Source organism: Anoplolepis gracilipes, chromosome 2, assembly GCF_047496725.1.
Source record: "Anoplolepis gracilipes chromosome 2, ASM4749672v1, whole genome shotgun sequence".
NCBI classification, from domain to species: domain Eukaryota; kingdom Metazoa; phylum Arthropoda; class Insecta; order Hymenoptera; family Formicidae; genus Anoplolepis; species Anoplolepis gracilipes.
The window spans coordinates 8264926-8290615 of NC_132971.1; the positions used below are offsets into that span (position 1 = coordinate 8264926).

A 25690-nucleotide genomic window follows, 5' to 3' on the forward strand; every position below is an offset into this window, starting at 1 on the left:
TTTTCTCTGTCTTTCTATTTTGATTTGCATCCTGTTTCACGACACACGAATTAACGAATTACATGTCTATATTATCGGGACCATGCCTCACATGACGTTTGACGATGCTTCGTGTTTATTGTTTGAATGTCACGTCGGTATATATATACATATATATATATATATATATATATATATATATATATATCTGTCTTTGTACAATGAAATCGTGTATTCGTTGCTTAACGACATAGAATTGTCGAGTTCCTCGATCACCACTTTGTCGGTAACTGGATAAATATATCAAACATATTGCATATTTATATGTGGATAATTGAAAAACTAATATTTATATTTCGTTGTAGCTTTCGCACGTTTTAATTTTGAATAATTTAAAACATATATGTATAGTTTCGAGAAGAATGAAATGAAATTATATTTATTTGTTAGCAATCTCTCCATATTCATTTTGACTAAATAAAAATAAAATCAATTTACGAATATTTAATTAAATATTTAATTCGTACACACATTGATCTAGAAATAATTGTAACATACGAGTTTACATATTTATTTATTTTTATTTTAAAGATAGAAGCATTCATCAAATAACATCCGAACAATAAAACTAATAATGTAGCGGGAATATTAATCGCTTATAATGGGTTACCTCGCACTCGGGGATTGGTGCAAAATGTTGAACGGGGAACTCGCTTAGATGCGACTGTTTGCCTCTGATTGATTACCGGTACAAAACTGCTTGGTCATTCGGTGTCACATGTGCACTCACGCGCGAGCGATACGCCCGAATACGCGCATTTTAAATAAAACGTACGTTTCTGCCTTGAATCAGACTGCAGAACGCCAGGGCCGTCGCAAACGGGAACGGGAGGCCGCCAGCGGTCACTTCACGGGCGGCTGCTGTCCCCCAAAGCTCGCCCTCATCTAGCCCAGGGGCCAGCCTAGTAGCCGCCAGCCAGGAGGTCACCTAGTTGACTGTCAATCCAACGGCGCGCAAAATGGCGACGACAGTTCGGTAGCGAAGTAACATACATGGTCGGTGATGAGGAAAGAAAGAGAGAGTGAGAGAGAAAGAGAAAGCGTGAGAGAGCGTCGATGAACGACGGCCACCTGAACCGCGGACGTTGCGACGCTCTGAGGGAAGTATACCTCATCCTACGGTCTCGACGCGCGAGATCGTTAGCGACAAATTTACGACTACAACTCAAAAAAAAAGAAGGGTACCAGACGCTCACGACACGGATGATACGCTTTATTCTCTGCGTCTCTGATTTGTGTACCCGAGGTGGTTGATTTATCTATCTATCTATCTATCTATCTATCTACCTAAAGTCTTATCTCATATTATAGTTTTGACCTTTTGTCCCTCACACTGATGAGTTAAGCACCTGGAGCACCACGTTTTATATCCTCGACCGCTCGTTCGTTTTCGCTTGTATGTACCTTTACACTACTACCGCCATTTTCTCCAAGCGCTCCTGTATCCTCCTCCGATCGACACGAGCTAGCGTCGGATCATCAGGTGAACCTATCGCGGAATGGATTTGCTAAAAATCCGCACGTGATCGACCGACTCGAGAAGCATGCTTATAGGATACACGGTTTTATCTTCTGCTTGTAACGTGTAAGATTTTTCTAGCATGTCGCGTCTGTTCATGAGAAGCGACGAGAAGTACGTCCGGCACGTACGTCGATTGCTTGCGACAGCATTGAAATCGACGAATCGTTCCCGTGATATTTTATTGGCATATGTGTGTGCATCGAGCTGAATCGCACAAAATCGTTGTCGCTTTCGTAGGCTCAGATAACTCGCGAGCTTCTTGCCACTGGCAGATTCTATCGATCCGTAGATTTTTCTGAAATGAAATATTTCTTCGCGACACACGAGACTCTTTGCGGCTATCGACATATTTCTTCTTTAATGACACATTAGTCGACAAATTCGAAATCTTTTTGGAAATAAAAAAGAATGCATAAATTTTAATCGAATTTTGTATGTTTACAGTTCTGAAAGTTAAATGTCGTGCTCGTTCTATGTTGCAATTTACATTGTATCCGTATTAAAAAATTAGATTAATATAAATCTCGATATCGTAATTTTTACACACATTACAAGTAAATATATATAAATACTTTAAAAGTAAGGACAATCAGTTAAAATTTTTCTTTTCCTGAAAAATTTCGTTGACTCGTGTCAATTATCGTGACATTATATTTTATGTCGACGTAATTTTTTATCACGAAGAAATATTCAAACAAAGATTATGTTTTTCTATTTTTTTTTTTCGATGCAATGGCATCTACCGATCACCGTGTAATTTCACTTGCAGTAGAGAACGATTAATCTTTTCTCTTTTACTAATATACGTTGATCTATTTTTGCTCCCGAGTTTATCATAAGACAAAACTGTGACTAGGATTGTATCGACGGAAAACAGAATTCGAGAAGAAAAAAAAAGAGCGAGCTTGAAGTTCTCTGAACTTATTTTATATGTTTATTGTTCGCATGTTAGGCTTCAGAGTCAGCATGTTCATGAATGTCGATTGACGGATGATTGAGCGAACATAAAGTTGGCTTGAAATCGATTCTAGAGATAGTAGTGGATTATATTTTAGCGATGGATAAAATAAGATTTGAACACATATATAGGGCAAAGGTAAAAATTTGAATATTTGGCACGAATTGGAACACAATTAGACGTTATTGACGCTTTATAAGATTAGGTTTTTAATTTTCGATCGGTATTATTGTCTGCGTCCATTTTTTATATTTTTACGAGAAATATAGTAATTAAATTTATATTAAATATAGTAATTAAAGTGCTTCATACGAAGCTGAACATTGCATTTTTCTTATCGTTCAGCTATATCGTAATCGTGATATATAATGCAGCGTCAAGAATCCATTGTACATAATAGATGCGAAAATATTGACGTTTACTACGTCGCAAAAAATCGATATCTTTCGTGTATGTAAACTCATTTTGCTCGAGAAATGAAGAAATGAACGAGTAAGACTATACTTTGATTTTAAAGAATTTTAGGAAAAGAGCGAGAGGAAAAGGGGGAGAAACGGGACGAGGAGAAAGCGGCAGTACACGAACGAGGTAGCTACTAGAGACGACTGAGGGAGGGAGAAGAGAGAATTAAAACAAAAGAAAATAGAGAAAAGAGAAAAAAAAAATATGAACAGGCCCTTTTGTCCAAAGGGGCGCAACTTCATCCACGGGCTGTGCTAGTCACAGTATAATCAACTTTGTAGAGTTACTTTATAGATTGTAAGCTAGTCGATTACACATTGTTACAAAAACTACCTACCGTTTCTCTCTCCGATAGGGGATTTTTTTAAAGGTTCTCTAGCGTAAAATAATTAGCGATTAATTAAGGGCGTAGTTGATTGCGGACGCGCGCGATCGCGGTTGTCCCGCGGTCAAAGTCTTTGATCGAGAGGACAAACGTTTATTGTGATAAATTAATGGTGATCCAAGAAAGTATTTCCGCGCAAGGGAGGACAGGAAGAAAGGAGGAGAAGAGAGAGAGAGAGAGAGAGAGAGAGAGAGAGAGAGAGAGAGAGAGAGAGAGAAAGAGAAAAAGGGAATAGAAAATGCACGTGTCTCACGTGATACGTCTTTCTGTGTGTACGCACGTGACAATTTTCACTGAGACACGTGAGACAGAGATAGACAGACAGACAGACGAAGATCTGAACAGCTAAATATATAAATGGCGCAATCGAGAGATTATCGCCGCGCGATATCTGTCAGGAGAGTTATGTGTCGATGCTGTGCGCGTTGCAAACGTAAGGGATACTGCGAATTCGAATTGCTCCGGGAGAGTAATTAATCCATATCGACCCTCTCCTCTTTTGGGGTATATTACGCAGAATCACAGGAGGTTGTGAGATTTAATAGTGCGATATAAAAGTGCAAAGCGAGCGAGGTGGGATATTATTGCAATATATATATAAATATGTATATATATAAATATTATATAAATATATTTACATATATATTGTACACACGAGTCAATTCCAACGAGCATTTTCATGCCATTAAGCTTAAAAAGTTATTAGTTATTAAAATGATGCGAGAGGCGTGCGCGCGGAAAGGGTGAGGAAAGCGGGGAAGGGAGAGAGGAGGAAGGATAACAAATTCTTACACTCTTTTAATCATTGTTAATTAATTAAAATAATCACGATCCTATCGAAATACTTAAACAAAAATGAGTAAAATAATATATAATTATTATATACACAAAACAATTATTATATATATTCATATTTTTGCTTATTACATATTTAAGAATCTAATTATAAACAAGTGCTAGCGATATTATAACGTAGCGGGCACGAGAGCATTGACAATGAGAAGCGATGACGACGAGGGACAAAGTCTCGAGTTAGAGATAATACATACATATTTCAGAATCAGTCGGGCTTGTCGTTGTGCGTGGCAATTTATAGAGATTTAAAATTCGACGATAAAAAGACAAAGATTTTTTCACGCGACGATACACGCGCGGTCTCGGCAAAAAAGGACGAGGTCCTCGGTGCAAATTCACCGAGGACAGAATTGCACTGTCGCTTTTCCGGGGTTTCAACGAGACAAGTCGAATACAGTATTTTTTATCCGTAGAACGGCGGACAGAAAGTGGCCGATACCGCGCGAATTTTCCCCTATATAATTTCGCCGTATTCGCATAATTAATAATTAACCACGTACAGTACGAACAAGCTAAGCGGGGGTACTCATTGAAGGCTGAAGGTTGAAGGAAAGAGGGAGGAGAAAGGGAGGAAGGCCGCTGAAAAAATAATCTTAATTAAAAAGACATCGCTAGGGTAGGCGCTTTGAAGAATATATAAACTTTAAACAAAAAGTCATTTAATACAAATTATTCTCAAAATATAAAGAAGTTTAATAAAAAAAAGAAAAAAAAGTAAAGAAGAAAAATTTTTAAATTCTACGTAAGAAAGCCAAGAGTCAAAGACGACTAGATGATAGGAGCCGCATGGCCTAACTGCTGCCACTTTAATTAATTAAATAATTAATTATAACTTTATTACTTAATTAATCTCGATACAACACAAATGGGAAATATTAAAATGAAAAAAAAAAAAAAGAAATCTATAACACTACAAACACACTATCTCATGCCACTTTTCAAACTACTCTCTAGACGCAGAGACGAATCAGTAGGTATATTTAATAGCGGACTATTAAGCAAGAGATTAAAATTAAAAAAAAAAAAAACTAATTTCTTTCCTAAAATAAATCGAAAACGAGATCGAGATTCGCGCTATAGATTCGAGATATTTCCAATATTGTCCAGTCTCCAGAATCGCACGCGAGATACACGCGCGTTTATGCAAAATTCGCGATTTCCGTCATCGCGAGCCCGCCGATATCTCGCTATCCGTCCCGCCAAATCGCTCGTTTCGAGAATCGTATCTCCGGAATTCTCGAGGGACGAGTGCGGGTTCGATATCACCGCGAACCGGAAGTACACTTCGACAAAACGGAATATCGAGATTTCGAAAGAGAAAGAGAGAGAGAGAGAGAGAGAGAGAGAGAGAGAGAGAGAGAGCGCGGGTGGCGATCGTCGGAGCGGAATGCATCTGTATATCTCGCCGATATGTATATCTTGCGGAAATCTCTTTCCGTATATTTTTTACAAAACGAAAAAAAAAAAGAAACAAAGAATGCGAAAATCTGGCACGCGGTCATCCGGAGCTTATCGCGCCACGTGTCCGCCTCTCGACGACGCGATGCGGCTGGGGCGCGAGAGGAAACGGCGAGGCACGGGCTATCAATCGCGCGAACACGCGTCACGATGTCGAAAGGGTCGAAACGATCGGGTCGATGCCCTGTCATGTTCGTACGGAGACAAGACAGAGAGGAACACGCATAGTGACGTGCAGAGATACAGTGATATACAGAATCACACGCAAGAGACATGTACACATACACGTACATACATACGCACACTTACACAGAGAAAGAGAGAGAGAGAGAGAGAGAGAGAGAGAGAGAGAGAGAAGGGGGTGGGGAGGGAGAGGGAGAAAGAGAGAGAATTATATAAATACAGCAGTTTACATAGATTTATCACATGGAATATACACACGGAATACAGAATTACAAAGACCCCAGAGACACGCATTGTTCCTTCGTCGAGACGGTCACTTTGTACCTGCTTGCTGCCTGCCTGATCCTGACACACGACGCAACTCCTAGTCTCGCGTGGCGGCGTTCCCTTACACCTAAATCGAAATACTCACACACATACATGTACACACAGAGCCCCTTTTACTCGACTCGATTGATAACGTCCAAGTATGCTGCGAGTATTTTCGTTGTGATAATCCGATCTGCGCGTTGCGAGGATTATTCGTTCGCGAGAACACCGAGAATCGAGAGCTGATTTGCCATTCGTTGTTCAGTCCCGTCGTCGATTTTTTTTTCGCGATAGGGAGAGAGAAAGAGAGAGAGAGAGAGAGAGAGAGAGAGAGAGAGAGAGAGAGAGAGAGAGAGAGAGAGAGAGAGAGCACGATTCTCTCCGTTGATGTTGATGGTTTCGACGGCTGTTTCGACATCAATCTGCTCTAACGATGTTCTCGCGTTCCAAAATTCGGGCGATTTGCGCGGGGAATCTCTCTGGCGAAGGAATCTAAATATCGCACCCGCGAGATAAATGGCCGGAAAGTTTTGGAACGAGAACTTCGTGTAGATGTGGCACGTACGTGCTAGATTTTACTAGTGAAAAAAACGAATAACGGTAAAGGCTCCATCTCTCTTGTAATATTTTTATTATCGCAAGCGTATAATATATTATATATATATAAATATATATATAATTAAATTATATATATTATTAAAATAAAGGGATTATGCCACTGTTTATTATTTATTGACTAACGTTCGACTAATATTGTAAATAATAACGAAAATATTTTATCTATATTTCCGATCTCCGAGAGGGCACCGGGCGGGGACGGCGTATTATCTCTTGTCCGTCTTCGCGGCGTCCAACACCGGTCGCCGTTTCGCCCGCCCCTCTATTGTTACACCATTTCATCATTGCATTTAATAAATTATATATTTATTGACTCACTCACCTTTTCAATTGCGCCCCCTTTCAATTCCCCCTCTACGATCTCTTCTGCGATCATCGCTTCCCTTACGTCCTTTCCAAATATTTAGATATTGTTGTCAGCTTTTTAGATATAATTACATCGCTAATAGTTTTGAGTTTTATAAAGGAGTATAAAAAAATAGAGTTATAGAAAATAATAAATTTTTTAAGTAAATAATTTCATATCTGTAGATATTTTATTGAGATGTTTGATAAATAGAAGAATAAGTCTAAGTTATATTTGTCAAAATAATTGACTTAGCTAATCAATTTGCAATAAAATACTGATTGCGAGCTAATTTAATATAAATGTTGAATGTTGTAGTTGCGTCTAAACTGAATAGTAACGCAATTACGGAATACGGCAAGTTAAGGAATACCCAGGCGAATAATGATCTTAGGATACGTCGCTGAAGTCGGTTGTAGAGCTTCTATTGACGCGAAGCTCAAAGTTCCAGTTCCAACTGTTCGTGTCGAAGGGAAAGCACCAAACTAGGACTTTACGAACCGCTAAATTTAACGACGTATTCATAGCTTGGGATTAATAATCCTTTCTCGTTTTACTTACTGTGTGAAGTTTATTTCGTACAAAGAACGCGAGAATAAATAATATATCGCGACAAAAATAGTTTCGAAGGGATAGAGACAAGTGATTCAGGAGAAATTTACTTACCGCCTTCCTTCCGCAACAGTTTATTTAAAGCATACAAACGGTACAAACTTTGCTTGCTCTGTCACTTTGAGTACAAATTAAATTAGGTCGCTCAATTATCGTGCTCATGTACGAGAAAGAGAGACATACGCGAGAGTCTGGAAGGAGTGAGAGATGTGAAGATAAGTGAAATATGTATTTCCGAAACTGTCGAGCAGAGGAAATCGGCATCCAAGATTTTCTTCGAGAATTTTACTGGCCGACGAGCGAGTGACCCGATTCCATTCACGCATTGTTTCGCTCGTCGATGTGATTGCTTTTGCAGATCTTTTTCTCTTTTGCTATTCCGTTCGCTCTTTCCTTCATTCGATATCGCTTTAAGTGAATAGAATATTCATCGAAGCGATACGAAGAACGATCGCAACAAATCGTTAAAAAACTGATGACGGAAGTAGAAACGGAAAAATTGAAATTGATTTCTCTAGACAATTTTGACGATAAAGAAATAAGCTTAAAGTAAAGAAAAAAAAAACTTACTGTTTTCTATTTTGTTAATTTCGTCTACATTGTATCATTGATTCTAATATCAAGGAAGTACAGAGAAAAAAAAAGAAAAAAGTAGTTTATTAATTAAATTTGTACTTTTTACTTAAAACTGAGATCTCATTTATTTTTTTATAGAAATTCAGTTTTCCATTAAAACTGGCTAGGATAAGTGGCGAGTTTCGTTAATATGAATCTTTTAATGCCAATAGAAAAATTAAATTTAGAATTTAATGCGAATCAATCGGCTCTTGATTATTCATGATATGATAAAAATAAGCAATCATTGCCATTTTTGTGCAGTAAATTTTGTTTGCGCTAAAAATTACTTTCGCAAACATTTTCGTTTTCTTTATATTTTATTACAAGTAAAAGCGGACGATACATTTATTTCCAGACGATGAAAATCATTTTAGACAATAAAAAGGAAATTTAAGATTTACTGTGTTTTCTGAAGAAGAGAAGTATAGATAAAACACTATATTAATACTCTAATAAAACAAGCTATTCCACTCTCATTTATAATTTATCGATGAATTTGTTAGAATATTTTTGCAGAATATCTCTATAAAAAGTTGCTAAATTGAAAAATTTTCTAATTTTCGATATTTATATTTTTCAGAACAGTACGTCAAACAGTAAAAGATTATAATAATTAATCTCTCGAAATATTGAAATATCTTTTTCATGTATTGTCTCATATATATATTCCCTAATTTTTCTAATTTTTATTATTATTTCTATTAAATGTTAGTTTTATATATATTTTTCCATAAAATAAAAAAGTCACGATGATGCGAATATTCAAAGTTATCGAAACCTGACTCCAGAAATATTCATCAGACTCTTGTAGAGAGACATCAATTTCGAATATTCAAATACACAAAGTATTTGCATTGCCTGGATATATATATTCACTTTTTTTACTCGCTCATCATTAACAATATTAATAAACGCGAATATATCATGAATTAGCACGTGTCCGTTTGACAAAAGAGCAGAGTTGATGTTTTTTTTCCGACGTTAGATCAATAAAATTATCGACAAAGATCGATCAGAATACTTGGACCCGGTGATTCTCGCGGTCGCAGACGACGATGTTGCCGGTGGAGGTGACGGCGACACCCTCGAGGCCCTTGAACTCGCCATCGCTGCTACCCCAGCAGCCGTAGGACTTGAGGAAAGCGCCATCCGGACTAAAGATCTGTATGCGATTGTTGCCGGAATCGGCGACGACGATATATCCCTGATCGTCCACGGCAACGCCCCGTGGGAACTTGAACTGCCCGTCGTCCGAGCCCTCCGAGCCGAAGGACGTCAGCACTCGGCCGTTTACGTCGAATATCTGAACGCGGTGATTATTGCCGTCGCTGACAATCACACGGTTTGTGTTGCTCACCGCGATGTAATGCGGATGTTCCAGTTGGCCGCGTCCGCCACCGCATGAGCCGAACTTGCCCACGAACGTGCCGTCCGATTGAAATACCTACCAACGCGGTATTTCGGTCAACAATATTACTATACAGGATTATAAGTGCGAAAAGTTGTACAAGATGATTTTTTGTTGGAAATTATAAGAGGTCTTTCATACACAGAAAAAAAGAATATTCTTACTTTGACAGTATCTTTAGTTTCGAAATGTAAATCTTGAAATGAAATTATATTTTTAGTTAGACAAAGAAAATTTGCTTGGATGAAGACATTTTTATATAGTTCAGCCAAGAAAAATATATTTTTGTTATTTAAGAATAATTTTGGTGAATGGAAAGGAAAAAATATTGAATAGAAAATAACACATGTTCAAATCGAAGATTATAATTTTTTTCTATGTATATAAATATATTCTGTCATATAAATATTCTGCATCCCTCCCCTTTCATGTAATTATATTCTGTAATGTACATAAATATTTTATATCCCTCCCTGAGGAGTTATACTTCTTCAAAAGGAGAAATAAATATTAGGTTTTTATTTTGTTTTTCAAATTTTTAAATTAAAAAAATGAAATTTGGTGGATTTATCTTTTTATTTTATTCTAAATTTCAATTTCTCATAACTCAAAACCTATGTCTATTTAGCATTGTGTTGTGCATGATAATGTATTTTATTTTTTTTACTTAAAAATTATTAATTAAAAAACAATAAAAGAATTAAAAAAGTTTCTAAAGGAATCAAGGTTTCTTTCATATTTTTAGATGATTACATTTCGGCTCGTTAAAAAATAAAGATAAATTTTTTCTAATAAAAAATTGAATAGAAGGATGTTTTATTTTTTTATAACGATATAAAACTTAAAAAAAATATTAATAAGTATTTTTTTTACTATTGAAAAATGTCAATCAAATTTCATATTTTAATTAGTTGAAAATTTGAGAAAAAAAATTAAAAAAGATAATTTTCACTTTCCCCTCTTTAGAGAAGTGTAACTTTTTTAAAGGAAAGGAGATAAAAAAATTATATGTTTAATAAAACATATACTTTGATGAAATAAGTGTACCTGTACGCGATGATTCTCCTTGTCGCATACATAGATGAAGCCAAGGGCGTCGGTGGTGATGCCCCAGGGATAATTGAATCGGCCGTCGGCGGTGCCCTGGGAGCCGAAGGCTCGCAGGAAACGGCCGGATGGATCGAGTACCTGGATCCTGTGGTTGTAGCGGTCCGCGATGATGTACTGCCCGATCCTGTTTACTGCCACCCCGGCGAGGCAATCGAATTCACCCTCGCCGCTGCCGTACGTACCGAACTCCTTCATGAAGTTTCCATTACCGTCGAATACCTACGGTACAACGTACAACCCGAGAGATACAAACGTTGTTTATATCGATCGCGCGTCGATATTAAAATCGACCACGGGGCCAACCGCGATATAACGTGTCCTGGGAGAGGAGGGTTTTTCCCTCGTTCTCTGTTGTTGGGCCCGTAGTCCAAGTCGGCTTATTTATGATCCTCGATACGCCGATACGTATACGGAACACCCATGAAATTTTAAAGTCTCCGTACTTCCGTTTTACAGGCATATACGAGGTAACTATTACGTCGCTTCGAGAACGACGCAAGTGATTTATCGGGCTCGCGTAGTTGGTTGTCAATATCAGTTTGTATCTTTCTAACATTTTCGAGAGAATGTACGACAATGTGGTTTTCTAAATTTCTTACAACTAGTAACTTTTTCTAACCAAAATTTCTTTATAGAATAATTAAAAGAGAGAGTTTAATAAATAAAAAAAATTTTCAAGTAATTATTGATTTAATATATCATATACGTGAGAGATTTCGATTATTTCGTTTAAAGGCTATAAACCGCATAAGCATATTAAAAGGGCCCCCGACGAGTTTTGAAATAACATTTAGCTTGTCATGTGTCCTCACTGTAAAAAAAAAATTTCCTCAAAATTTCAGCTCCCTAACTTTATTATTTCTTAAGTTATTGAGAAAAACATTATTTTCAGTTTTTATTTTTCTTTTCTGTAAATATTTGAGATGATTCCATATCGATTTTTTTCTGAATACTTATCAACAAAAGACACAAAAAAATATGTTTTCATTAATCTCGAATAAAAGCTGGATTTTTAACAAAATAATGAAATTAAGAAATGGCTTTTTTAACATGTTCCTTTCGAGGTTCAATCACCAAACTTTTATAGAATACTTTATTTATATGTCTCAATACTCTCAAATTTTTTCAATTTTTTCGAGTTGGTGCAACATGGTGAGAAAAATGGAAAATCTTTTTTTTTTATTATTTTTTAGTAATAAGACGTAAAATTATTTATTTTCTTGTAATAATTATAGTAGTAATTATAATAATTGTAACAGTTATAATTATACTGCAGGATAGAAATATTTTTTATGCAAAAAAAATTTAAAAGTTTACCTAAAAGTTGTAATTTTTGAAAATTGTTTTTGCATAAAAAATATTTCTATTTTGTAGTGTAATTCTAAGTATTACAATTATCATTATTACTCTTATCATTACTATTATAATTATAGAGAAGAGATCACAAGAAAAATATATAATTTTCCGTCCTATTATCAAAAAATAATAATAAAAAAAAGATTTTTATTTTTTTTTCACCATGTTGCACCAACTCGAAAAAAATTGAAAAAATTTGAGACCTATAAAAAGAGTATTTTATAAAAGTTTGATGATTGAACCTCGAAAGAAACATGTTAAAAAAGCCATTTCTTAATTTCATTCTTTATTTAAAAGTCGAGTTTTTATTCGAGATTAATGAAAGAATATTTTTTTGTGTCTTTCGTTGATAAGTATTCAGAAAAAAATCGATATGCGATCATCTCGAATATTTACAGAAAAAAAAAATAAAAACTAAAAATGACATTTTTCTCGATAACTCAGGAAATAATAAAGTTGAAAAGCTGAAATCTTGAGGAAAATTTTCTTTTACAATGAGGAAATGACTAGCTAAGTATTATTTAAAAACACGTCGGGGGCACTTTTTGTATGCTTATCTGGCTGTAGCCTTTATATAATTTATATAATTTATTTATAAATATAATCAAATATAGTTTATATATTTATACATACATAAATATTATTTGTATATGATATATAATTCATACGGACAGTTTTGGAAGATTCGATAAAGAGTGGCTTACTTGAACACGATGATTGGAGCTGTCGGCCACGACGATGGAGTTGTCCGGGCCGACCGCGAGGCCTCTCGGCCAGGTAAAGCATCCGGCTTCGCTCCCCCGCATCCCGAATTTAAACAGCTGCCGCCGCTTCAGCAAGTAATGACTCCTCCGACCATTGCTGCAATCGATCGACGAAGGGACGGTGAATAAAGCTTATTACGCGGAAACTCAATCTTCCTGCGGTCGTGAATCATTTTCGCGGGGAGGGAAATTCCTACGCCTCGCGATCACGTGGTCAATCGTGCAAACATGTATGCGAATAAGTGTAGGCTAAATTCTTCAATTTGCGAGATCCTTCGGCCGAAGGTTTCTGTCGTCATCGAGAAAAGTTTATATTGTGAGAGGCAAACTCGGATATACAGTGCTCTCTCTGTGTATCTTCATTTTACGCCGCTGTTTCTTAAAAGAATGTTTTTTCGCAAATCCACTTTTCAAGAGAAACGCGCTGTTTTACTCCGGCGGAAACAGCGGTAGATCTTGGAGAATTATAGCCGCGCGCGGGAGAGGAGGAGACCCGTCGACGCGACGGATAACGAGGATAAAGTGTTTTGTGATTGCGATACGCCGGCTCCGCGACGTCCAGCGGACGCTTTCTCCGTTCTTTCCTCTCGGGCATACTTGTCCGAGGTATATTTAGAAAGTTGCAAGTTCTTTTAACGACCATAGTGCGCGTCGCGTCTTCTCTCCAAACTACCAGCGAAACTTGCTAACGTTCTCGGACCGTCGTACGAGAAAAATGTATGCGCGCCGTATTCATTTTCTAAATAAATTCGCGGAGTAAGTCAAGAATCTCAAGCAAAGTTCCGACATTTTGTCTATAAATTTTATCTCATTTAAAAAGAAAGTTATAGCAAAAAGAATATTCAAAAAGCAAAATATCGAGCTCTCTACACTTTTCGCCTTTATTCTCTGCTTATACATATTATAAGTAACGACTCGAGATTTGCTTTCGAATGCGAGAATATAATGTGATTCAAAGACTCACCTAGTGGAGGAACCTGCTGCCGCGGGTGTAACGGGAGCTGCTGTAGGGGACGTGGGGGAGCCTGACGGGTTTTTTTGATCGTCGTCAGAAGATTCGAAGGATGTTTGTCCGGCGTGTCTTAGAGGTAAGCCCAACGATAACCTTCTCGAAGCTGCGCTAGAGCTGTGAACATTATTTCAGTTTTGGGAAATTATAATCAGAAATCAATTATATATATGTAATAATTGAATCATCATTTTAAATAATGTCACTTATATTATTATTGATAATAATGGGGCTTCATATCACGCTATCGTGATAATCTGACACGTTTAATGCGATACGTATGTATTAATAAATATGATAAGAACAAATACGATATTTGTCATATTATCTATACATTGATTCTAATACCCGTATAATGTTTTGAATTATCGTGCATAGTAACGATGTGTTTAAAGCTTATCGTTACATAGCATGATTACGTACATGCTTTACATAATGTAACTCGCGATTTATAGTCATTATATGGGAAATACATAATAAATTAATATATGTATATTATCTTCCACGTGAAGAGAAATTCTCTGACGTTCTTTTAATTTTAAACGACAAATTTAGTCTGATAAATTTTGAAAATAAGGTCTTTCTCTCTAACCGAAAATCGCAATCTCACGCGAATTATTCGTTCATCAATGATCTCCGATTATGATTTAATTCTTTGTGTCATGAATTTTTGTATTATACTGATTTTTTTGAAACTTTATATAAAGATTTTATCGGTCGCTGATGACGAATCTGAAATCTGATTTTTTAAATCTAAAAAAAAATTTTGAAATTTTGTCAGTTTGAATTTTAAAAAATTGAAAATTATAATCTCAGATTTGAATGCAGTGAAAAAGCTTCAAATCACTACATATTACAAGAGATATTCAAATTATTTATTTGAATTTATAATAAAAAAAATATTAATTTTTTCATATTTTTCAATGACTATAAAAGACAACGTAGTAAAAATATCTGAAAAAATTCTCAAAAATACTTCAGGACATCCTGGATAAATGCTTAAATTGCCGTTTCAATATTGATAATAATTTAGTAGAAAATGAATATTTTTCATGAAAAACACAAATTTTGACTATTTATTTGTTTATAAAATTATACAAATAAAGATGTACGGTTGGTTATTTTTTTACACTTATTCATGTACTGAAGACTCTACCAAAATAAAAAAAAAACCTGTTCTTTACGTCAATAAATTTATTAAAATAATTAAAACTGAGCAGGAAAATGCTACCTTGCAAAGAGTTAAGTCTCACCTGGACGAGGGTATCGTGGAGGACGAGGTAGGCGGTTCCTTGTCCTTGGTGGTGCGGTTGCCATATTTGTTCTTCAGGTACCTGGCCCAGGAGCTCAGAGCCGCGCCGTCCTTCTCCGCGCCCGGGCGTTCGCGTTCCGGGCTCGGTTCCCTCGATTTGAGGGCGTGGGTGCTGCGGCTACGCGCCAGCTCGGAGCCAGCACCGTACTTGGCCGCCAGGTAGGCGTTGGGCGACTGGGTCGTCGGCGACGGCGGTTCCTCGTCCAGGTCGAGATCGTCGCCGCCGAAGTTATGCGAGCTCCTAGAGCGAGCGAGACGCTGCCGGCGCTCCTTCAGGGCCGCGTAGCGGGATCTCGCCGACAAGGGTGAGTCGGTCTCCGCGTCCACGTCGGCCCTCTCGCGTTCCCTCTCGCGTTCTCGCTCACGTTCGCGTTCGCGTTCACGTTCACGTTCCCGTTCCCGTTCCCGTTCTCGTTCCCGCTCGCGAGACGCCATCATCGCCGCCTGGCTTCTGCTCTTGTTCAGGAATCTGGAACATCAGTGAGACGGCGCGCTCAATTCGTCTGTATCGACAATTTGTCTTTGTTATGCTAATTTTGCGAGCTTATACTTTACTCTTGTAGAAATAATTGTTTTTTTTATCACACAGTGTAACGCTTTTAGAGTCTTTTACGTGTATATGTATATTGTATAGTATATCTAATTTTTGAGAACACAATAGGGAGTTTGCATTAAAAAAAATACATTTTTTAATATATGTAATTTAAATATATATTATTATAAATTTATTTATAAGAAAATTTTAAATTTTAATCAATAGGAAGGTATTAAAAAATTAAATTAAAATTTAATAAAATTTAAATTGTGAGAAAACGATTTTGATTGGTTGGAGTGCGTGACGTCACAGTGCAATAGTTTCAAACGTTTGTTTTCTGTATTCTGTATTGCGATATTCGGTCATTCTTGATCTCAAGGTACAAAGAAAAACAATTTATTGCGTGTTTTAATTGTTGTACATAGAGGTACAAAACAGGTTTTGTACGTGCTACCTTTGCCCATTTTCACAATAACTGGATATTTTAATAAATAAAAATAATGTGTTGTCACTGTATATATTGGTTAGGTTTGGGGAAACGCTATTTCACGCTATTTAGCGCTATTAGCGTCTCTCCGAATGCAGATAATGCACTGTGACGTCACATCGCGTTCGGGAGGACTCGGTCCTTTCCGGATCGTATTCGACAATTTCAAATAATATAATTTTTATTATTGATTTTCTAGCTTAATTTACATTAAAAAATTACAAAAAAATAATTACATTTAAAACTATATATAAATTATAAAATGCAATTGTTTTTCAAAATCATGCAAACTCCCTATTGAAATGAGAATTTTCAGAAAATATCAAATTAAAAAATTATTACGATCATTTTTTGGATATCTTATCTTAAGCATCTTTGTTGTAGATTTTTTTGTGATTGAAAATTATTTCTGCGAGAGTAAAATAATTCTGTCCAACGCATTCAACAATTACATTGACAAGTGATAAATAATTAAATATACAATGAGATAATTAAGCATGAAAGCGATGTAATCTCATCTCATTTCCTTGCGTTATATAATTGCTAAATAATATATAGACTGTGTCTACGGAGAGAAGCATAAAATGAGCACGTTGTTAATTGTAAGAAAGTTAAAACAATGATTAAATATCCTTCGTACTATATAACACCTTTAAAATATATTTGTTAATACGTCCTTACATAAATGTTTGGATTACCGAAACTTTCCTCGAATTTTTGCAAAACTAATCATTTAAACAGCTACATTCGTTTCAGTTTCTTTATTTTTTTTCTAGCGGTCAATTTCTAGGATAGCTCGATTCGATCTTTCTCTCTTTTATTTTCTCGATTGTAATTGTTCAAGCTAAATTCGAGTAGATTTCGGGTAATCGCACACCCTTGAAACATTGGAGGGTCTCGACCCCACACCCAGGCACACGCGCGGAAAGGCGATACCCATTGTGGACGAGCGGTATCTCTGCGGTCGTATTTTCAAGTGAGACTCGCATCGGGCTATTTTGGTACACGTGCGTGCCGTGAACGCAAACTGTGCAAGCGAGTATGGACGCAATATCGTGCAACCAAAATACTTCGGACAATACGTACATACATATCTGTGAAACGCGTTCTATTTTGAAGAAAAAAAAAAAAACAAAAAAAAAAAAGAACTTTGAAACGCCTTCAAAAAAGAAACTTCAAAACAACAATGGTCGGCGTCAATTAAAAATATATCCTATCACTTTATAGTGGAAAGAAAAATACTCGCGACATATTTGGAAGAAAAAATTTTGTTCTTGAAGATATATTTTTATTCGAGATTTTTGTAGAGAGTTAGGTGCATATTATATTAAACTTTTATCCCGTGCGATGCGCGTGTCCGAGGGGAACGTTATTTATAAAGCGCGTTCCATTTTGAAGAAAAAAAAAGAAAGAACTTTGAATCGTCTTCAAAACAAGGATGGCCGGCGTCAATTAAAAATATATCGACGTCACTTTACAGTGAAAGAAAAATACTCGAGACATTTGGGAGAAAAAAATTTCGTCTTCGAGATATATTTTGATTAGAGATTTTTTTGTAGAGAGTTAGGTGCACGGTATGTTAAATTTTTATCCCGTGTGCGATGCGCGTGTCCGAGGAGAACGCTATTTATACGACGATGAGGCGCGTATATTGCGTTTTAAAAGGTACAATAATACGAGCGTGCCGTAAATTGCATACGCTAATGAGTCGGGGAGGGAACAAAGTAACGAGGTTAAGGAGCTAACTGCTTTTCATATACACGACGGTAGACTTTGTGTCAGTATTACTGTCTCGTTTATGAGATTAAGCTTACGAGGACGAGATTTGCATTTGATTGCCCGAGAATCTATTCGCTGTCCGTATTATATACAAAGTTCTCGCGTCTCGCGAGCTATTGTACGGAAAGTTATGTCGGAAAGGATCTGCGCGAACGTATGAGATGTTTTTATATCACATTAGTTCGCGGTTTTAATAGCTCATACAAACGAATAATAAAGACACACAGACAATACTATGATGAAGTATTAAATAAAGCTTCTGCTCTCTGTCCTTTTGTTTCGCGCTTGTGCGAATCAGAAGAAGCATAGTTATTATAGACAAATGTAGAAAGTTCTTTTTCTTTTATTATTGTTACGTGAAAAATCACATTCCGATATTATATCAATTCAATGTAACAATGAGATAAGCTGTACGAGATCAGTGTAGTTAATTCGTGCGCTAATTGCTAATCTGATGTGTGGTCTGTACACTTGCCGGAAGCGTTCATCGTCAGTGGAAGATGTCGTTTATATACTTATCGGATCGTTGCAGGTTTTTCTTTTTATTTTTGCGTTTGAAATTTGAAAAAAAGAGACCTATGCTTACGAAACGGCCACTGATCTAATTCGATTCCAGCTCCATGGTTGAGCGCAATCATCGGCGGCCATCGATGCGCCGTACATTTTATCACAGATTCGTGAGACATCCTGTATACATGAGTATGGTGAATATGCAGATAAGTGTTTTACTGTGATTCGCACGTATATGTCATGCACATCATTTTCTCATAAATATTTTTTATTATTCAGAAGCAATGGTGGGAAGGAAGGGAGAGCTGTTAACCTTTATATTGTCGGACGATCAATAAATTTCAAAGAGAGATATCAATTAAATTAGTTATATGTTGCATATATAAATAAGCAATTTATATATGTTTTTTTTTTTAGATTTAATTTAATTTTCAACTATTAGGCTCAATATTCTAGATCTTATCGAAAAATATTTCAATTGTCTCGCGCAGATGATAACAGCTCTTGCATTGTTGATTAATCACAAATAACTGGGGAAGTGTAAATCTCTCGCTCTCGTATATTACATTGTAATTAACATCCCGCAGGGAAAGTTAGCGTTGCAGGGTAGAAAAGGGCGGAAGGGGAGGAGGACTGCGGGTGAGCTGTGCGGGCGATACGGATGAAATTTTCGGATTGCGTCAAACAATGTTTGTGTAGGTTTGCTCGAATTTGAGAAAGTTCATGAATGTCCGCAAACTTCGGCATAAACATAGTTTATCGCGCGCCCGGGTTTGTATGACTTTGCAGTGAACCCCCCCAACTAAGTTCGTATTTCGTCGTATTAGGTCTGGGTCCCAGTGCATCGGTAGAACCGACGTGTCACGAAGTAAGAAGTTTCCAGTTTACGAAACTGGTAGATCAGATTGCAAGCGTGGATCGATGGTTCTACATTCCCTCCCCCTCCCCCTCCTGCCCTTTTCGTCCTCATTCCCTTCTGTCCCCAAACGGCTGTGTGGAAGCTGTGAAGTTTCGACACCACCGATTTGTTATAGTGGCCAGAGGAGTACGCAACGTGCTAAGAATACTGCCTAGCGTTATGTAGTAATCCACTTTTGGCTGCAAGTATTTTTACAGTAGAAGTCTGGAGAGAGAAAGAGAGAGAGAGAGAGAGAAAAGCTTGACTATACATTTTTAGCATAATTTTTGAAAAGAATGATGTAATTTGAGGGAAAAGTAATAAAATCAATATTCTCGATCAAATTAAGTTTTAATTATTGTCGCGGCTGTTGTGTGTGTGACTTAACATAAAATTAATTTGTGAAATATACTGACCCATCTAATTATAATAATATTAATTATATATATTTATTAATTATTATATGAAAATTGAAGACAGAATTGAATATTTTGATATTCACAGTGAGTTATCTGCAAAAGTAATATATATTTGAATTGCACGATAGAAAAATGGAATAGATTATTTCCTATAAAAGGTTCTTTTAGGTCAGTGCGAATTTTTCGAAGATTTGATTTGAACATTCGAATCTGCTATGGAGAAACTCGAAAATGTTTCTGTGTTTCGTATGGTACCTACTTGTAGAGTCGCGCAATCCAGTATTCTAACTTGTGAACACCTCTGACTTTCTTCTTGAGATATTTCAGCTTGAATATGTGTGTATGAAATGTGTAAAATGAATATTGTAAACTTGTAATATCGTGTAATATTGCAAAAATTTGTATCCTAATTCTAAAAAAGTATAAAAAATCTTTGGTATAGATAATTCTTTTAACAAGATTTTCGCAAATCATTCGAAATGAATGTTCAAAAGTGATTTTTATGATATACAATAATTAAACATCTCTTTTATATTTGTTTGTTATCTTATTGTAAAACAAGATAAAATTAGATTCTAAAAGTACAAGCTTTTATATAATAAAAATATAACCTAATAATAAAAGAAATTCAATATAGTATCATGTGATTTAAGTGCATATAGAAATCATTTTTGAACAAACATTCCGATGATTTAGCTTGGAGGATTTTTGAAACGACGGGCGATGAAATTTAGAGCCGCCTCCACCGATCAATCGACCGGTCTATTAATCAATAATGATATTATAAACGTAAAAACAATCTGTTAGTGCAATAAATAAATATGCATTTTTTTCTCGTACATATTTTATCCCGCTCGATAGTATTTCAATGATCAAATACATGTATGGATAGGGATTGAGAATGAGAAATCAGGGAATTAAATTGCAAGAAATTCTCGGGACGGAGAAAGTGACAGAAAACATGAATAACTGAAAGAAAATGAAAGGAGGGAAGAAATATTACGAACAAAAATTTGTGAGCAGGCGGTAACTGACATTTTGTGCTTGTTATCATTCTGATACTAAGGACGGTTGAGAGGAAAATAAATAATACGAGTTATCACAAGAAATGCAGTTTATTTACCACACCAACAAACTGTGACGTAAGCCTACTCGCTAAGGAAAGAGTACAAAAACTTATTATAGATACGCGTGACGTGAAGACGGTCGATCACACGTGGCGACAGGCTGTCACGTGACAGACGTCACGTGCGATCGCCGTCAACGTCTGACGTTACCATTTTTTCGGGGACGGCTTTAAAGCGTGAATTGAAGCGCGAATTGCGAAGACTGCCTCGCTACTTGATGTATATACATATATGTATATATAGGGTGTTTCGTAAAGCTTGGTTATAAGTAGTCATGTTTTTCTTATCAAACAAGAAAGTTCTTATAAAACGTATTTCTAAAATGCTTCGTTCAAAATTTATATCAAGATTAAAAAAATAAAAAAATTCGACGTTAACGAAATTAATACATTTATTTGAAAAAATTAAAAAATTCAAGTAGATTTAAGTAATAATCTAATAGCCACTGTTTTGATTGTCATTTAAGTTCATGACACATGGATTCTTTTAATCTCCACTTGACAGTAACTTTTGAAGGAGCATTTTACGAACGTGTTTATATGAATTTTTTTATTTGTCTTGTTGAGAAGAACATAACTACATGTAGCCAGCCCAATTTTTACGAATCATCTTATATATACATGTATATAAAACCGCAAAGCTATGTACTTGAGCAATGATGCGGATTATATGTATCGCGAATCGACAAATATAGGAACAATGGCGCTGGGCCGTACATACGATTATCACAATATATAAAATGCAAATTTATCATGTATACTGTAAATAGGTAACTTTTTACGTTCATGAACGTTCTCTGGTGATGGTGGCTTTCCGGCGCTCGGAGAATGCGAGTTTCGAGCAGCAGTCTTTTTTTTTTAACGAATAAAAATATATATATTTCCCCCCTTTCTATTCTCATAATTTTTCCCAAATTCTCTATCATATCAATTCTCGATTCCGATACGATTGGTTTGCTACGCCCTTTGATTCCGAGATGCTTAATTTTCGAAATTAATTGGAATCTGATTGGAGTTAATTGAATATTAATCGGAATTCGAGCGTGTAATGATATTTAATAATAACGGCACTGATTAGTAAGATCTTTCAATTATTCTCTTTTTTTATGTCAAATTAAGCGTGCGGTCATCGAAGGGTTAAACTTCAAAAAGCTAATATTACTTTTTATAAGAATTAAGCGTTCTGCAGTGTTATAATTACATGTGTAAATGACACATTAGATGTCTCACTAATTGACAAAACTCGAATCAGATATTGAATGCTAATATATTCCGATGGAGATTAAACTTCTTTCGTAAACAAGACAAAATATCGGATCAAGTATCCCATCGAGGGGAGAAAACTGCTGCATCGTCACTCGCGACAAGAAGAGAGTCTCGTCAGTTTCAGTGTGTATGTCTAAGCTCTCGTGTAAAGTCTATGGTCTCTCATCATCAACGTCGTTCAACAACCGACATTGAAGCGTCGGGAGGAATCAAAAGAGAAGGCTTGGTGTACGTGTCTAGGTGTACATACGTTGGAGAAAAAAAAAGAAAATAGCCCGATTTAGAGGATTACAGGAGCAGGTTCATTAGAACGGTGTAACACAGTACGGACACACAGAAGACGGTGGTTACCATTTGCACCGGTATACTGACATTGGCACCAAAGAGCGGCGCTTCCTCGCGCTCGCCGAGGCGCCCCGGCTGCTCGCCCTTCGACCGGGTAGCGTTCGCGAGTAACGCACGGTTGTCAGTGTTAGTGTTCGTTACGAGGTCGGTCGTTTGGGAACGAATCGTGCTCTCCTGCGCGCTGCTCTCCCCTACACGGCCATCGTCGACGTCGTTGTCATCGTCGTCGTCAAGTATCACCCAGCCGTTCTCGTCGATGCCGGTATCCTCGACCTTTCCCCTCGAGGCTTCTTTTCCCCCGATCCACGCGACATCTCGATCGTGGGGGACTCCGATCCCAGGAGAGGTTGCCCGTTCGGACTCGCTCTCGGACTCGTCGGAGACCAGCCATCCGTTCTTACCCAGACTGCTCTGTCTGTACGCGCGGCTTCTGGACAGACCGTCGGACGCTCGTTCACTCGGGGGAATCATCTCGACGTGGTCGTTGACGGTGCTTGCTGAGGAACCCTCGAGATTGTTGGATATCTCGTCGTGTCTCCGTTCGACGATCCTCGGAATAGTTTCTTCAGTACGAATTGCGCCGTAGTCGTCCTCCGTCTTCTCGACGCGATCGTCCATGAGTCGAAAGCCCAACGGGATCGCGGACACTGCCTGCAGATCCTGCTGTATATCCTGCTCCGTGATCACCCAACCATTGTCGTCAAACATCTCCTCGATGCTTCTTTCGTCGATAATCGAGGCGCTTCGACGCTTTAGGTCCCTCTCGTAACGATCGTCAGGTGTGACGCTGCTCTCACCTTGACTTGAAGCAGCACTCAACATCGTAGTCTCCTCGTCGTTTGCGGAACTCGAAGAACCTTCGGTTTTCTCGCTAGCCTCGCATTTCCCCCTGGTTTTATCGCCGGAATCGTTCTCCTGTTCTTCCTTTTTCTCTTTCTTCACGTTGCAATTTTCATCCCGAGATACGTCGTCCTCAACCTCCTCTTCGTCCTCCTCCTCGGAGCCGCTTCCGGAATCACTTTCTGATTCGCTGTCGGACATGGTTCGCCCGCTGACGGAACTCGAACATTCGGAGACAGTTTGAGACTCTTTCGATCTCGATCGATCTCTACGCTCGTCGATCGTAAGATCCGATTTGCACTGATGTTCGTCAACGGTCGCGTCGACATCCTCCACGACGATCCGGAGGAAACATGGAGCGTCTTCGGGCGTCTTTTCACGCTTTTCCAACACGACGCTGTCGCGTCTTCTCGTTTCGGAGTCATCATCGGTCACGAGAGTAGATCCGTCCCGTTCGCGATCGGCGGCTACCAATGAGATCTCATCGTTCCCGGAACGACCTTCCACTAACGTGGCCTCGTCTTCGGTTGCCACGCTCGCTACTCGACTATCTCCGCGGCTACCCTCGAGGAGATTACTCTCGGGTTCGCTAATCGCGAGGTGGGAAGAGGTGGATGAGGTGATCGATTTGTCGGTGTCCGTAAGAATAATGTCCGTTCGTGACGAGCGAGTGTTTGTCGCCCGCGGCGGTTTAAGTGCGTCCCCGTCGGCGTCGACGTTAAAAGCGTAATCCGCGATCGTAGCCGTAGCCGCGATTACTTTATTATCGTCCTCGCCGCGACCGGCCGAGTCGTACCTTCTTTCGTCGGTACTACCGTCCGCGCTAAACGCCCTAAAACGATTACGGTCGTGGGGGTTACTGGAATTAGAAGTGGCCTCATCGTGAGCAGTCGTTTGAGCTACGTGCGCTACGAACCTGCTGGTGTAGCCGCCCGGCGTCGTCGATGTCGTCGTCATCGCGGCCCCGCCGCTCGGTGCCGTCATCGTCGTCGTCGTCGTCGTCACGGATTGCGCGGGGCTCCCCCTCGGCGACGAATACCTGAGACACGAGGTAATCGGTCGGAACTTTCTCTTTTTTCTTTGGGGCGGAGGGAGGGAGGGAGGGACGGACGCTTTGTCTACTACTACTACTTTCTAAAGGGTATGCTTCAACAGGGTGTGCCGGCCTGATTGCGTCCTCTAAAAGTTATCGGACTACGTGGCACGTCGATCCCGATAATCTTTTTCTCATCAAGATTGTGGTCACGTTATTTCGACCGCTATCGGGGCTGCTTGGCCGAGCTTATCGCGCGTCTTTCATTAGTATTGAAGCGCGAGATCGCACGATTAATATAAGTTTCGCTACACTATATTTCAAACTGTTTTCAAAAGTTATCCAATTCCAGAGTTATCATACTTTACAGAAATACTTTATATAAATGAATAAGAAATCGCAACCAATATACAGTTAATCATTCATGAAACTAAATTAAAATCCGAGTCTTTCAATTCGTCGTTCAAATGAAGCGAAATACTCTGGCTAAATAATTAATTAATTAATCGACAAGAATAAGAAAATCGATCGATTTCTCGAACATAAAGCCGATATTTTATTACGCGTTTCCCGAGTGCGGATGCGTGCTCGCGGCCAAATTTTCGCGCCCTAATGTATTACGATTCCTCGCCAAGCTGAGCGGTTAATCAGTTTCCGCAGCGGTACGTGAAAAGTTTCTGATAGCAGCGAGCACGCTGGTGAACGGAACACGTGATTCTTTTACCAAGGCCAGAGGGAGTCGCCGGACCGGGCCGGAGAGCACTTATGGCTCCATCGGGGTCTCTCCCTCTGTTCTCTCGATCGTTTCCTTAGGCCATAGTTTCGAGGAAATTGCGAATGTCGTGGGTGGAGAAGCTCTTTGGAATTCAGCGCGAGTGAGCTGCGACCGCATGCTCTCGAATGTGGCGAATGGCAGAACATTTGAATGTGTGTATGCGATGCCTCCGCACCGCAAATAAACACGAAAACACGGAAAACAATGAAAGCTTCGCGAAAGCTCTTACAGCGACAACATTCTCGATCGAGTCTTCAACGATTGAGAGTCTCAAGGTGATAAAAAAGATAATATAGATGCTTGAGAATTGTTGCATACAGAAAAAAAATAAAGAGTAGAGAAAGAGAGAGAAT

The 25690-nt window shown here is 38.1% G+C and overlaps 2 protein-coding genes across 10 annotated transcripts in view; one reads left to right on the top strand and one right to left on the bottom strand.

Annotated features, from left to right (window-relative positions):
• Nucleotides 1–7102, top strand: part of Camta (Calmodulin-binding transcription activator) — a 51484-nt gene extending 44382 nt beyond the window's left edge. For all 5 annotated transcript variants that reach the window (XM_072911441.1, XM_072911440.1, XM_072911442.1 and 2 more), the window contains one exon: nt 833–7102. In XM_072911441.1, the coding sequence (XP_072767542.1) occupies nt 833–971 (139 nt within the window). In that variant the 3' untranslated portion in view covers nt 972–7102. The remainder of the gene's footprint in view (nt 1–832) is intronic.
• Nucleotides 7103–7805: 703 nt separating this feature from the next.
• Nucleotides 7806–25690, bottom strand: part of Tn (tripartite motif containing protein thin) — a 72848-nt gene continuing 54963 nt past the window's right edge. For 4 of the 5 annotated variants that reach the window (XM_072911437.1, XM_072911439.1, XM_072911438.1 and 1 more), the window contains 8 exons: nt 24446–24568; nt 22696–24361; nt 18712–18812; nt 15266–15793; nt 13968–14129; nt 12944–13100; nt 10821–11102; nt 7806–9809 (listed from right to left, as the gene is read on the bottom strand). In XM_072911437.1, the coding sequence (XP_072767538.1) occupies nt 9378–9809; nt 10821–11102; nt 12944–13100; nt 13968–14129; nt 15266–15793; nt 18712–18812; nt 22696–24361; nt 24446–24568 (3451 nt within the window). In that variant the 3' untranslated portion in view covers nt 7806–9377. The remainder of the gene's footprint in view (nt 9810–10820; nt 11103–12943; nt 13101–13967; nt 14130–15265; nt 15794–18711; nt 18813–22695; nt 24362–24445; nt 24569–25690) is intronic. The other variant, XM_072911436.1, reaches the window with a different exon arrangement.